Source organism: Gouania willdenowi, unplaced genomic scaffold (assembly GCF_900634775.1).
Source record: "Gouania willdenowi unplaced genomic scaffold, fGouWil2.1 scaffold_120_arrow_ctg1, whole genome shotgun sequence".
NCBI lineage: Eukaryota > Metazoa > Chordata > Actinopteri > Blenniiformes > Gobiesocidae > Gouania > Gouania willdenowi.
The window spans coordinates 291,714-304,691 of record NW_021144868.1 but is presented as its reverse complement, the minus strand read 5'-3'; the positions used below and the strand labels follow the sequence as shown (position 1 = coordinate 304,691).

The 12,978-nt window shown below is 42.0% G+C and overlaps 2 protein-coding genes across 2 annotated transcripts in view; both read right to left on the bottom strand.

Moving 5' to 3' along the window:
* Window positions 1–197: 197 nt before the first annotated feature.
* Window positions 198–6,511, bottom strand: psmb4 (proteasome 20S subunit beta 4). The gene is made up of 8 exons (XM_028440894.1): window positions 6,333–6,511; window positions 4,595–4,721; window positions 4,427–4,506; window positions 3,239–3,385; window positions 3,087–3,168; window positions 524–640; window positions 360–448; window positions 198–278 (listed from the first exon to the last, which is right to left on the bottom strand). Exons 1-8 carry the CDS (start codon window positions 6,464–6,466, stop codon window positions 266–268), a joined length of 789 nt encoding a protein of 262 aa, XP_028296695.1. The 5' UTR covers window positions 6,467–6,511; the 3' UTR covers window positions 198–265.
* cart4 (cocaine- and amphetamine-regulated transcript 4) overlaps window positions 4,068–12,978 on the bottom strand; it is an 11,158-nt gene continuing 2,247 nt past the window's right edge. The window contains exon 4 of the mRNA XM_028440895.1: window positions 4,068–4,130. The gene's annotated coding sequence lies outside the window, so the exon portion shown is untranslated. The remainder of the gene's footprint in view (window positions 4,131–12,978) is intronic.

Here is a 12,978-nt window from a genome sequence, read left to right as displayed (position 1 = left end):
TATTGCTTTGGTATTATCAGTGTTGTGCATATTTTAACATTTATATGTGGAAGTGTAAGCTAGAAACAATGATTAAATTACTAATTTTCCCACCTAAAATCTGTGGCCCACTGAAGATAAACTAATCTGTATTTGGACCCTGAACTAGACAGAGTTTGACACCCCTGGACTAACCAATCACAGACATGAAGCATTGGGCGTGTTTTTCATTTTTTATTGGACATCTTACAAAAGGAAGAAGGAAGTTGGGACCTTCTCAGCATCTTCACTCAAACCCACTGAAACACAGAGGACATGCAGTCAGACCCTTTCACAGTAAGAGCAGGGCTTTCACAGTAAAAGCAGTGTTCCTGACCCACCTGACCAGGTGAGCAATGTCCCAGTTGGTTTCTGATGACAGCGGACCAACGATCTCCACTCCATCCTCCGTTACTATGGCGATCTCGTGCTGCCATGGACACCGGTGGAGAACAAAATTAGCATGGATGCTAATCTGAAGTAAGAGTGTGTGAGTCTGACTCACCTTGTTGTATGACCTAGCGTCTCTGTAGTATAGGACCCTCAGACAACGATCGATCAGGTCACGAGCCTCATGTTGACTCACCTCAGCTTTGTTCTCCAACAGCTCCCTCATCAGAGGCTACACACAAGTACAGGTACAGTAGTGAGTGTTTGTGTTGTTGTTAGGGATCCACCGAATATTTGGTGGCCGAATATTGCAAAAAAAAAAAGCCACATTTGGTCTTTGGTTTAGTGAGTTAAAAGCAAGGCCGAATCGTAATGTTTGACGTAATCAAACAACGTGCAGTGATTTTGAGTTGAAAAAAGTGTGCGCGCGATACTGCAGGAACAGAGCAGCAGCTCCTCCTCCTTTCCACACACAAACAGATCCAGAGTCTCTCCTTACCGCTCTCGTCACTGCGTAAAAGTTGGAAACCGTCCAATTCAACAACAGAGTCCGTTGTTAGCGCTGTGAGCCATGAATACGTAAACATCGCCATTGTTTCCTCCTTACACTACACCTGGTGTCACTGCATAGACTGGTGTAGCATTAGCATGGAGTGCTAACAGCTGATGTTTGTAAACAATGGGTCAGTGGCTCCAAGCAGTGACTCCCAACACGATCAGCAGCAGAAAAAGTAGTGCAGTTTGTATTTACATATATGGTAATAAAGTAGGGATGTAACGATTCACTCAACTCCCGATACGATTAGATTCACGATACTGGGTTCACGATACGATTCTCTCACAAGTTTTTCATTTGGGACTGTAGACAAATTTTTTTTGGGGAAAAAAACTAGAAAATACTGTATTATTTTCCTTTTATTTTTCATTGTCAAAAGAATTCCTTAATAAACTATTCAAAACAATGCAATTTAACTAAAAATAAATCTTGAATTAAATAAATAAAGGAATAATACAAATGAAAATGAAGCCTATTAATTTAAATTCTGGTTCTATAATAAACAATGCAAAACTGCATAATAATTTTTTCTTTTAAAAGTGCAACTGAAAATGTATTTTGTGCCTTAACAATTGGACTTTAAAAAAAAAAACCGTCATTGCACTGATATACGTCATATTTGTTTGGACCAGCAGAGGGCGCTAGTAACACAGTGGTCGGTTGACATGCAGATATCTTGCAGTGAAGAAGAGATGCTATGCTAGCAGACAGAGCTAATAGAAAAATGTGACTTTTACAGATATTCAAGTAATATTACAGATATTCTTTTGGTGCTAAAGGGGTAATGAATCATTTATTAATATATGTAAGAGTAGAAGGCGGCCAGAAAGAAAGTATTAGCAGACTCCGCCCGCCGCCAACACTTCCGGATAACGCCCTCTGCTGGTTAAAAAAGTACTGCGATTCAATTGTCAGAAAATTGATATCGACCGTGATACCTATGAATCGATTTTTAACTGCCTTACGATTAATTGTTACATCCCTATAATAAAGTATAATGTATATTCTATATTAAACAGCAGTGTTTGTTTTAGCTGTTAGATAGTTGGAGACGGAGGAGCTAACATTCTAGGAGGCGTGTTAGGTAACATCACCTGCCAATGTGGGTAAAATCCAACTGCCCTGTGTTATGGCTGGTGCCTTATTGTATTTACTGTGTTGGTGGAGGAGTGAGAGCTCTTCCACAATTTAATATCTATCCCAATGAGCAGGACAGCAGGGAGTGGCCATCACCAAGGATGCTGATTGGTTCTCCCCAGGGTGTGGCCCTACATAAGGACTGTCTACCCCAGAAGCTGGTGGAGAGCAATAGTGGCTGTGTGACTCGCCCTTGCTTGCTGTCCACCAAGAGTGTATCTGGCTGTGTGAAGTGTGTGTGTGTGTATTCAGTGTTCCTGGTTTACCCAGCGTTTTTAGTTTGAACTGCACCTGGAATTATTGTTTATATTTTGTAAAGAAGCTGTAGGGATGAGCTGCCATTTCATTTCCTGTTTTCTAGTGTTTTTGTGTAAAGGCTTAATATAGGAGTTTATTTATTATTTTGGCCTTGGTTCACCCTGACGTTTATGTTTCTGTTTTTGTGTTTAATTGTTGGGCAATAAATGACCTTTGCCTTATTGAATTCTCTGTGTTTCTTTTAAATGTGTTTGTTCCTACCCTAGACTAGGGACGGAACACCTGTTTAAAGCTGACTTTTTATAAAATGTGTAAAAACAAGAGAGGAAACATAACTTTGTTCCTCTGAATGAGGCTAAAGGATGTTTATCACTGTAGATAAACCATTAGAAAGTCATTTATTCATCATACCTCCACTTTAATGCACTTTAGTTTTTTTTTGGAATGTATGTTTTGTTTTACTTGAAGGACTAATATAAATGATAAACTTTGTTGTGGTTTTTATGAAAAGCAAAGGCCACTGGAATATTTCAAAAATGTCAGAATTTTCAATAAACATTTACTTTCTTTAAAAAACATGTTTAAAAATGTATTCTAGGCTATTTATGCACTATTAAAAAAATAGTAAAAACTTAATCACGTTCGGTATTTGGCCAAGCGTTTATATTTTATTCGGCTTCGGCCACAAATTTTCATTTCGGTTCATCCCTAGTTGTTGTTGACTCACCTGAGCCAGGTACGCTCCAAAGCCTGTAGCTACTGATGGAGCTTCATAGGCCACGCCCAGTTTATCAACATAACCCAGGAAACTGAATAGAGAAGAACACACACACATTAGGAGATCATTATACACACACCACTCAGCATGTGTGTGTTCACCTCTCTCCATTGTAGAACCCTCCTATAACCACAGTGTTCCACAGGGGGTTCATGTTGCTGCGTCTGTTGTACATCACACGTGTCAACCATGAGTGGACGGCCTTTGGACTGTAGCTGTGACCATCACCCAGGAGCTCCTCATCAATCCTGCACACACACACACACATCAACCACTGTGCACATACTGTATATACAGTACGTGTGTGTCAGTCAATTATAAGAGCATAATTAATTACAATTATGGTGTAACTGTAATTTGAAAATCTCTTGCTGTCATTTGTAATTAAATTGTAATTTAGATAATTGACTTTGTAATTGTAAATGCCAAGAAAATTCTATAAAAATTGTCAATTATAATTTAACAGTAAACTGATGAACCACGTTACAGTTCTACACATATGTGGTTAATAATTATTAAAATACATTTCATCATTTATAAATATATAAATCTAGTGGTATACAGACAGATAAAAGGCTCAGACGCCCACACCATAAATATTGAGACATATATATTCATTGATTAGGAAGCCGAACAAGGTCATTAAGAAATAGGAAATTAATTAGATGATAGATATTAGCTTTTAGTGTTTTTTACAGCTGATTTAGGACCTGTTAGCATTAGAGATGCTAAAAGGAAGCTAGCACACAAGGAAGGTTAACTTTTATTAGGTTATTTATTAATGGATCAGTAATTGTGATTAAATGTAATTAAAATTTAGTAATTGACTTTGAGGATAAAAAAATATTTTAATTTAATTATAAGTGCGTGTGTGTGTCTCTGAGTGTGTATGTGTGTCCCTCTGAGTCTGTGTGTGTGTGTGTGTCCCTCTGAGTCTGTGTGGGTGTGTGTGTGTCCCTCTGAGTGTGTGTGTGTGTGTGTGTGTGTGTGTGAGTCTCTGTGTGTGTGTATGTGTGAGTCTCTGTGTGTGTCTCTGAGTGTGTGAGTCTCTGTGTGTGTATGTGTGTCTCTGAGTGTCCCTCTGAGTCTGTGTGTGTGAGTCTCTGAGTGTGTGTATGTGTGAGTCTCTGAGTGTGTGTATGTGTGAGTCTCTGAGTGTGTGTGTGTGAGTCTCTGAGTGTGTGTGTGTGAGTCTCTGAGTGTGTGTGTGTGAGTCTCTGAGTGTGTGTGAGTCTCTGAGTGTATCTCTCTGAGTGTGTGTCTCTCTCTGAGTGTGTGTGTGTTCTTACACCATCTGCTCAATGACCCGTTTCATGTACTGATAATCTGCGTAGTCTCCTGATGCTCCCAGGATGGTCGTATCGTTCACCTAAAGTACACACACGTTACACACACACACAGAAAAAGCACGCAATTGGCCGACAGCCCATCTGTCACATGGTTTAACCAATCCTGACCTTCATGAGGCGGGAGATGTTCCTGAAGCGAGCCAGAGAGCCGTAGGACCCCAGCATGTCAGCAGCTATCGCCACCCCTCCTTTAAACTTCACCCCCAACACCGACGTACCTGTTACCATAGGGTTACTGACATACACACACACACACCTTTGTTTCAAACATGTAAAATGATAACAAAACCAAAGTTTAAAAAATAAAACATGATAAATTACAACAGCAAAATAGACCATTGATTTGATCCACAAACACAAAAAAAGTGTAAATTTATTTAATCATACCCATTTTTTATGTGCAGCTTTTAATGCAATTAATTATCCATATATCATTGTACAAACACTACATATTCACTAATGGTCCACAGCTAATCAGTATTAATCAATACAGAAGACAACAACTGGTGATTAGTAAAGCCTTTTTATTCCTGTAGCTTGTAAAATCATTTATTTAAACGTGTTTAAACTACATTTTTCACGCTTATATATATATATATATATTATAATTTTAAAATATATTTGAAAATTACCTTGTCTTAAATTATCTTTTATTCTTTTTTTCCCATTTAGGGTGATGATTTAAAGTAGGTGAATTAGTTTGTTTTATTGGTAAATAACTTCAAAATAGTCTAAATGATTTGAATAAAAAAAATCGTTATGTGATTTTTTCCCCATATCACCCACTCCTACGTGTGTATGTCTGTGTTAGACATTAACTTAATTAAAACTCTTAATCAGCTACTAACAGTGTTATGATCACTGCTAGTAGCTGAATTACACTTGTAGGTTATATCATCATAAATACATAGTAAATGAAACAAATGTCTAATCTATTGTTCATTTGAACTGTTCTTATGATTATTATTGTATGTAATAGTGTATTTCTATAGACATTGATTCAATGAAAAATGACTTGATGTTTGAATGTTTTTTACATGATGATCTTTTTAATGACGTCCTTTCTGTTGCAGACAAGGAGAGCTGAGGTAAAGGTAGCACTGCCTTGGGCCACAGTGTTTTAAGTGGGAGCCTCTGTCATCATCAACATCTGTGATAAACACCTACAACATGAGACATGTCCCCAGATAAATGATGGACAGTTGTTGATATGAAATATTGACAAATAAATGGATTTTGTCAAAATTCTTGTTTTCATTTGTAATTTGTGGTTGATTAAAACTATCATTAGGAGGCCACAGTGCAGGGAGAGCTGCTGGTATGGAGGTGATGACATCATTCTGAAGGTAGAAATCAACGTTAAAACAAAGCCATGTTAAACTTTCACCAGAACACATCAGGTCACTAAAGTCTGCTGTTTTATATACTTAGCAGCTCTGGAGACACATTAGCATTATAAAAACGGTTCAATGTTGTTCCAACACTTATTGAACCTCACATTAAACCGTTTTCTCAACAAAAAGTTTATCTGTGATTAAATAAAGACTTCACATTAATTAAATAACATACAGGTTGAGTTATCACAAAGCTAATAGCTAATAGCTAACAGAAGAAAGTGAAAGTACATAAAACCTACGCCTAACTAACTAACTAACTAACTAACCCAGTCAAAGGTAGTTACTGAGTTAGTAAAATAGATAGAGTTAAGTGAACTAACTAGCAGTTAAAACAAACATGACTACCTCTAGATATGTTAGCTACAGTTAGCTTAGCCTGTGCTAGCCGGGATGATGCAGCACAAAGTAAGCCGCTCTAAGCGTCCGGTGCTCGGCCCCGCTTCACTCACAGCGTGTGTCGGACCGGCCCGCGGACCTCCTGATGAGGCCCTCCGCTGCTGAGGCCGCTGCCGGCGGTCAAAGAGTAAAACTGGCCTGGTTTGGGTCCATCACCCCAGAAACCCATCTTCACAGACGACTCCATGTTGGATGTTAGAGTGGTCTTCTTCTTCTTCTTCTTCTTCTTCTTCTTCGGTTTGTTTTATGACGGGTGACACCTAGCGTTACAGTTGGATTACTGCCACCCTACTATACTGGAGTGTGAACCATATATATATATATATATATATATATATATATAATATATATATATAGATATATATATATATATATATATAAATAATACTTAAACAATGCTTTATATTCTCCTTCCTCAATGTTTAACATATTAAGATTAAAAATTATTGTCCCATAAATCTTTGATTCTTCCCATAATCTTTCCAGCTCTGACCCACACTCACAAAGTTCTGTTGATGTTTCATTGTCTTATTTAAAGTAAAAATAATTGAAGTTTCTTTTTTGTTTTTTTTTAAAGTCTATACACAGTTTGTACACATCATTATTTATTTTAACAACACAACAACAACACAACAAACCATTGAATAAAAAACAAAACCTACTTTAAAATTTAGAATAATGCTGCGTTCACCCCGGTGCACCCTGGTCCTGGTTATAAAGGGCGTGTCATACAGCTCCAGGTGGTCACACACAGCTTCTACATGGTAGAATGGGTGAACAGACTGGTGTTCATGTTAACGGCCTGATGTCATCGTCAACAAAGACTCTGAATGGCTTTCGTCATGCCAAACAGCCGCAGGAGTTCAATTTTTTCAACTCTTGCAAATATGCGGGTGTGCAGATATGCGTAAAATTGGAAGCGCGCTCGCACGGCCAACGCACTTGACTTGCGGATCACACCGCACTGGAACATTTTTGCATCTAGGACACATCTATTCATTGAATGTGTATGTAATCTGCACGTACGAACATTTCGTGATGCATTCGGTGTGAACGCAGCGTAAAGACTTTGCCTTTTCCCCTGTTTCCTGGCTTCAGTAGGGCGTTAGTAGGGCTTCAGTAGGGCGTTAGTAGGGCTTCAGTAGGGCTTCAGTAGGGCGTTAGTAGGGCGTTAGTAGGGCGTTAGTAGGGCTTCAGTAGGGTGTTAGTAGGGCTTCAGTAGGGTGTTAGTAGGGCTTCAGTAGGGCGTTAGTAGGGCTTCAGTAGGGCTTCAGTAGGGCGTTAGTAGGGTGTTAGTAGGGCTTCAGTAGGGCATTAGTAGGGCTTCAGTAGGGCTTCAGTAGGGCGTTAGTAGGGCTTCAGTAGGGCGTTAGTAGGGCGTTAGTAGGGCTTCAGTAGGGCGTTAGTAGGGCGTTAGTAGGGCGTTAGTAGGGCTTCAGTAGGGCGTTAGTAGGGCGTTAGTAGGGCTTCAGTAGGGCGTTAGTAGGGCTTCAGTAGGGCTTCAGTAGGGCGTTAGTAGGGCTTCAGTAGGGCGTTAGTAGGGCTTCAGTAGGGCTTCAGTAGGGCGTTAGTAGGGCTTCAGTAGGGCGTTAGTAGGGCTTCAGTAGGGCTTCAGTAGGGCGTTAGTAGGGCGTTAGTAGGGCGTTAGTAGGGCTTCAGTAGGGTGTTAGTAGGGCTTCAGTAGGGCGTTAGTAGGGCTTCAGTAGGGCGTTAGTAGGGCGTTAGTAGGGCTTCATTAGGGCGTTAGTAGGGTGTTAGTAGGGCGTTAGTATGGCTTCAGTAGAGCTTCAGTAGGGCGTTAGTAGGGCATTAGTAGGGCTTCAGTAGGGCGTTAGTAGGGTGTTAGTAGGGCGTTAGTAGGGTGCTAGAAGGCCGTTAGTAGGGCTTCAGTAGGGCATTAGTAGGGCTTCAGTAGGGCGTTGGTAGGGCGTTAGTAGGGCTTCAGTAGTGCGTTAGTAGGGTGTTAGTAGGGCGTTAGTAGGGCGTTAGTAGGGCTTCAGTAAGGCTTCAGTAGGGCTTCAGTAGGGCGTTAGTAGGGCGTTAGTAGGGCTTCAGTAGGGCGTTAGTAGGGTGTTAGTAGGGCGTTAGTAGGGTGTTAGTAGCGCGTTAGTAGGGCTTCAGTAGGGCTTCAGTAGGGCGTTAGTAGGGCTTCAGTAGGGCGTTAGTAGGGTGTTAGTAGGGCGTTAGTAGGGCGTTAGTAGGGCGTCAGTAGGGCGTTAGTAGGGTGTTAGTAGGGCGTTAGCAGGGCTTCAGTAGGGCGTTAGTAGGCCGTTAGTATGGCTTCAGTAGGGCGTTAGTCGGGCGTTAGTAGGGTGTTAGTAGGGCGTTAGTAGGGCTTTAGTAGGGCGTTAGTAGGGCGTCAGTAGGGCTTCAGTAGGGCGTTAGTAGGGCTTCAGTAGGGCTTTAGTAGGGCGTTAGTAGGGCGTTAGTAGGGCGTTAGTAGGGCTTCAGTAGGGTGTTAGTAGGGCTTCATTAGGGCGTTAGTAGGGTGTTAGTAGGGCGTTAGTATGGCTTCAGTAGAGCTTCAGTAGGGCGTTAGTAGGGCATTAGTAGGGCTTCAGTAGGGCGTTAGTAGGGTGTTAGTAGGGCGCTAGAAGGCCGTTAGTAGGGCTTCAGTAGGGCATTAGTAGGGCTTCAGTAGGGCGTTGGTAGGGCGTTAGTAGGGCTTCAGTAGTGCGTTAGTAGGGTGTTAGTAGGGCCTTAGTAGGGCGTTAGTAGGGTGTTCAGTAAGGCTTCGGAGGGCCTCAGTAGGGCGTTAGTAGGGCGTTAGTAGGGCTTCAGTAGGGCGTTAGTAGGGTGTTAGTAGGGCGTTAGTAGGGTGTTAGTAGGGCGTTAGTAGGGCTTTAGTAGGGCGTTAGTAGGGCGTCAGTAGGGCTTCAGTAGGGCGTTAGTAGGGCTTCAGTAGGGCGTTAGTAGGGCGTTAGTAGGGCGTTAGTAGGGTGTTAGTAGGGCTTCAGTAGGGCATTAGTAGGACTTCAGTAGGACTTCAGTAGGGCGTTAGTAGGGTGTTAGTAGGGCTTCAGTAGGGCATTAGTAGGACTTCAGTAGGACTTCAGTAGGGCGTTAGTAGGGTGTTAGTAGGGCTTCAGAAGGGCGTTAGTAGGGTGTTAGTAGGGCTTCAGTAGGGCATTAGTAGGACTTCAGTAGGACTTCAGTAGGGCGTTAGTAGGGTGTTAGTAGGGCTTCAGAAGGGCGTTAGTAGGGTGTTAGTAGGGCGTTAGTAGGGCTTCAGTAGGGCGTTAGTAGGGTGTTAGTAGGGCTTCAGAAGGGCGTTAGTAGGGTGTTAGTAGGGCTTCAGTAGGGCGTTAGTCGGGTGTTAGTAGGACTTCAGTAGGGCGTTAGTAGGGCATTAGTAGGGCTTCAGTAGGGCATTAGTAGGGTGTTAGTAGGGCTTCAGTAGGGCGTTAGTAGGGTGTTAGTAGGGCACTTAACAGGCACACAACGCTTATCTCACCTGCTGCTCTTCTGTGTAACGCTTCCAGGTGTGGGTGTGGGGGCTAAACTGGACCATTTCTGGAAAGCCCATTATGTAGAGGATAGTGGTGCACATATAACCCATGTGATGTGATTTAGTTGAGCTATTTAAATTTTATTTAAGAGGTATTAAGATAGTTTTGTTACTGTTATGTTTCTGTTATTTTACGTTAGCATTGTTTTTTTCTGTTGTGTTTTGGAGTTTCTTTAAGAACACCTGCTTTTTACTGTATTTGGTTTAACCAGGGGAGGAGCTACAGTGTATATAAGCAGTGGTTTTCCAGCAGAGTTGGTTGGGATGTTGGTACTGGTTGTAAGTGCTGCTGTAAATACTGTAAATGCTAGTCACTGTAACACTGTAAATGCTAGTCACTGTAACACTGTCAATGCTAGTCAATGTAGCACTGTAAATGCTAGTCACTGTAGCACTGTAAATGCTAGTCACTGTAACACTGTAAATGCTAGTCACTGTAGCACTGTAAATGCTAGTCACTGTAAATGCTAGTCACTGTAACGCTGTCAATGCTAGTCACTGTAACACTGTAAATGCTAGTCACTGTAACGCTGTCAATGCTAGTCACTGTAACACTGTAAATGCTAGTCAATGTAGCACTGTAAATGCTAGTCACTGTAACACTATAAATGCTAGTCACTGTAGCACTGTAAATGCTAGTCACTGTAAATGCTAGTCACTGTAACGCTGTCAATGCTAGTCACTGTAACACTGTAAATGCTAGTCACTGTAGCACTGTAAATGCTAGTCACTGTAAATGCTACCACTGTAACGCTGTCAATGCTAGTCACTGTAGCACTGTAAATGCTAGTCACTGTAACACTGTAAATGCTAGTCACTGTAGCACTGTCAATGCTAGTCAATGTAGCACTGTAAATGCTAGTCACTGTAGCACTGTAAATGCTAGTCACTGTAGCACTGTAAATGCTAGTCACTGTAAATGCTAGTCACTGTAACGCTGTCAATGCTAGTCACTGTAACACTGTAAATACTAGTCACTGTAGCACTGTAAATGCTAGTCACTGTAAATGCTACCACTGTAACGCTGTCAATGCTAGTCACTGTAGCACTGTAAATGCTAGTCACTGTAAATGCTAGTCACTGTAACGCTGTAAATGCTAGTCACTGTAACACTGTAAATGCTAGTCACTAACACTGTAAATGTTAGTCACTGTAACACTGTCAATGCTAGTCACTGTAACACTGTCAATGCTAGTCACTGTAACTGCTAGTCACTGTAACACTGTCAATGCTAGTCACTGTAGCACTGTAAATGCTAGTCACTGTAACACTGTAAATGCTAGTCACTGTAACACTGTAAATGCTAGTCACTGTAACACTGTAAATGCTAGTCACTGTAGCACTGTAAATGCTAGTCACTGTAAATGCTAGTCACTGTAACGCTGTAAATGCTAGTCACACTGTAACACTGTAAATGCTAGTCACTGTAACGCTGTAAATGCTAGTCACTGTAAATGCTAGTCACTGTAACACTGTCAATGCTAGTCACTGTAACACTGTAAATGCTAGTCACTGTAAATGCTAGTCACTGTAACACTGTCAATGCTAGTCACTGTAAATGCTAGTCACTGTAACACTGTCAATGCTAGTCACTGTAACACTGTCAATGCTAGTCACTGTAACTGCTAGTCAAGGTAACTGCGTCACTGTAAACACTGGTAAATGCTTAGTCAACTGTAATGCTAGTCACTGTAACACTGTAAATGCTAGTCACTGTAAATGCTAGTCACTGTAACACTGTCAATGCTAGTCACTGTAAATGCTAGTCACTGTAACACTGTCTGGAGCTGGAAATAAAAGCAGTGACATATTTCTTCGACTGAGCCATTATTTTTATTCCTCTGGATTTGAACCCATGACAACAGTATAGTTTCCCATTTCAAACAAAGACACTGAGTGAGACTGACAGGGAGAAGAAAATAATGGTGTTTATTTGTATGATGAGCGGCTGCTCAGCTGCTCATTACGGTTCATTAGTGTTAACGCTGACTGAGGGCCAATCAGAGTTCAGCATCAATCATCAGCATTAATATAGAAACTACACAGAGTGTGATGTCATGTGACATCAGACTCACACCAAGACATACGTATATATACTTTATAGATATATATACTTTATGTATATTGTCACGTAGAGCTGTAGACCCAAATGCAGGGACAGAGGCGGAGCTTAGGTGTATTATTCCTACAGGCATGGTGAGTCCAGGAAGACAAAGGTCATTAAATAACACAAAACCAAAAAATAAAGTAAACAATGTTCTGGTGGAACTCATTAAATGGAGCACACGAGGCCGGGGAGCAGGACTCTGGTACTGGGAGACACAGGATCACTAGTCAGGAAACTAGGGGACTCAAGGAAGCTAGCCTGACAGCTAGGAGACGCTAGCCTGACAGCTAGGAGACGCTAGCCTGGAAGCTAGGAGACGCTAGCCTGACAGCTAGGAGATGCTAGCCTGGGAACTGGACTGTAACTGAGGACTGGATAAAGGCTGGTACTGGACTCTAAGTTAGAGTTGTGTGCTGAGGAGGGACTTAGCTCTTGATGGTGCGTGGATTCTGGTGACGAGGAGGACCTGGAGGTTGTCTCCAGTAGTGGAGAACAGGGAGACCCTAGCAACCTCCTGATCTGCTTCTTAGCGTTCTCCAATGTCTCCACCACAACGGAGACTCTCTCCAGAGCAGGCCGGAGACTAATGGCCACACAAACTCCCATCAGAGTGTCTACGCTCTCCTCATGACAAATGGTCTCCTTCAGTCTGGAGAACAGAGGCTCCAGCTCAGCCACAGCTCCTCCAACTCACTGCAAAATGAAAAATCCTGCATCAAGGGTCCCACTGGGTCTGCTGAGGTCTGGGACATTCTGTCACATGCAGGTGTAGGTTTAGACCCACATGCAGGTGTAGGTTTAGACCCACATGCAGGTGTAGGTTTAGACCCACATGCAGGTGTAGGTGTAGACCCACATGCAGGTGTAGGTTTAGACCCACATGCAGGTGTAGGTTTAGACCCACATGCAGGTGTAGGTTTAGACCCACATGCAGGTGTAGGTGTAGACCCACATGCAGGTGTAGGTGTAGACCCACATGCAGGTGTAGGTTTAGACCCACATGCAGGTGTAGGTTTAGACCCACATGCAGGTGTAGGTTTAGACCCACATGCAGGTGTAGGTTAGACCCCACATGCAGGTGTAG

Bases quoted from the DNA above. Each gene is read 5' to 3' on its own strand.
- psmb4 (XM_028440894.1), bottom strand. From the start codon at position 6,466: ATGGAGTCGTCTGTGAAGATGGGTTTCTGGGGTGATGGACCCAAACCA. The intron at 4,722-6,332 runs GTGAGTGAAGCG...TGTGTATGTCAG, and splicing joins GGGCCGGTCCGACACACGCT to TAACCCTATGGTAACAGGTA. The intron at 3,386-4,426 runs GTAAGAACACAC...GTGTGTGTGCAG, and splicing joins CGGGTCATTGAGCAGATGGT to GATTGATGAGGAGCTCCTGG.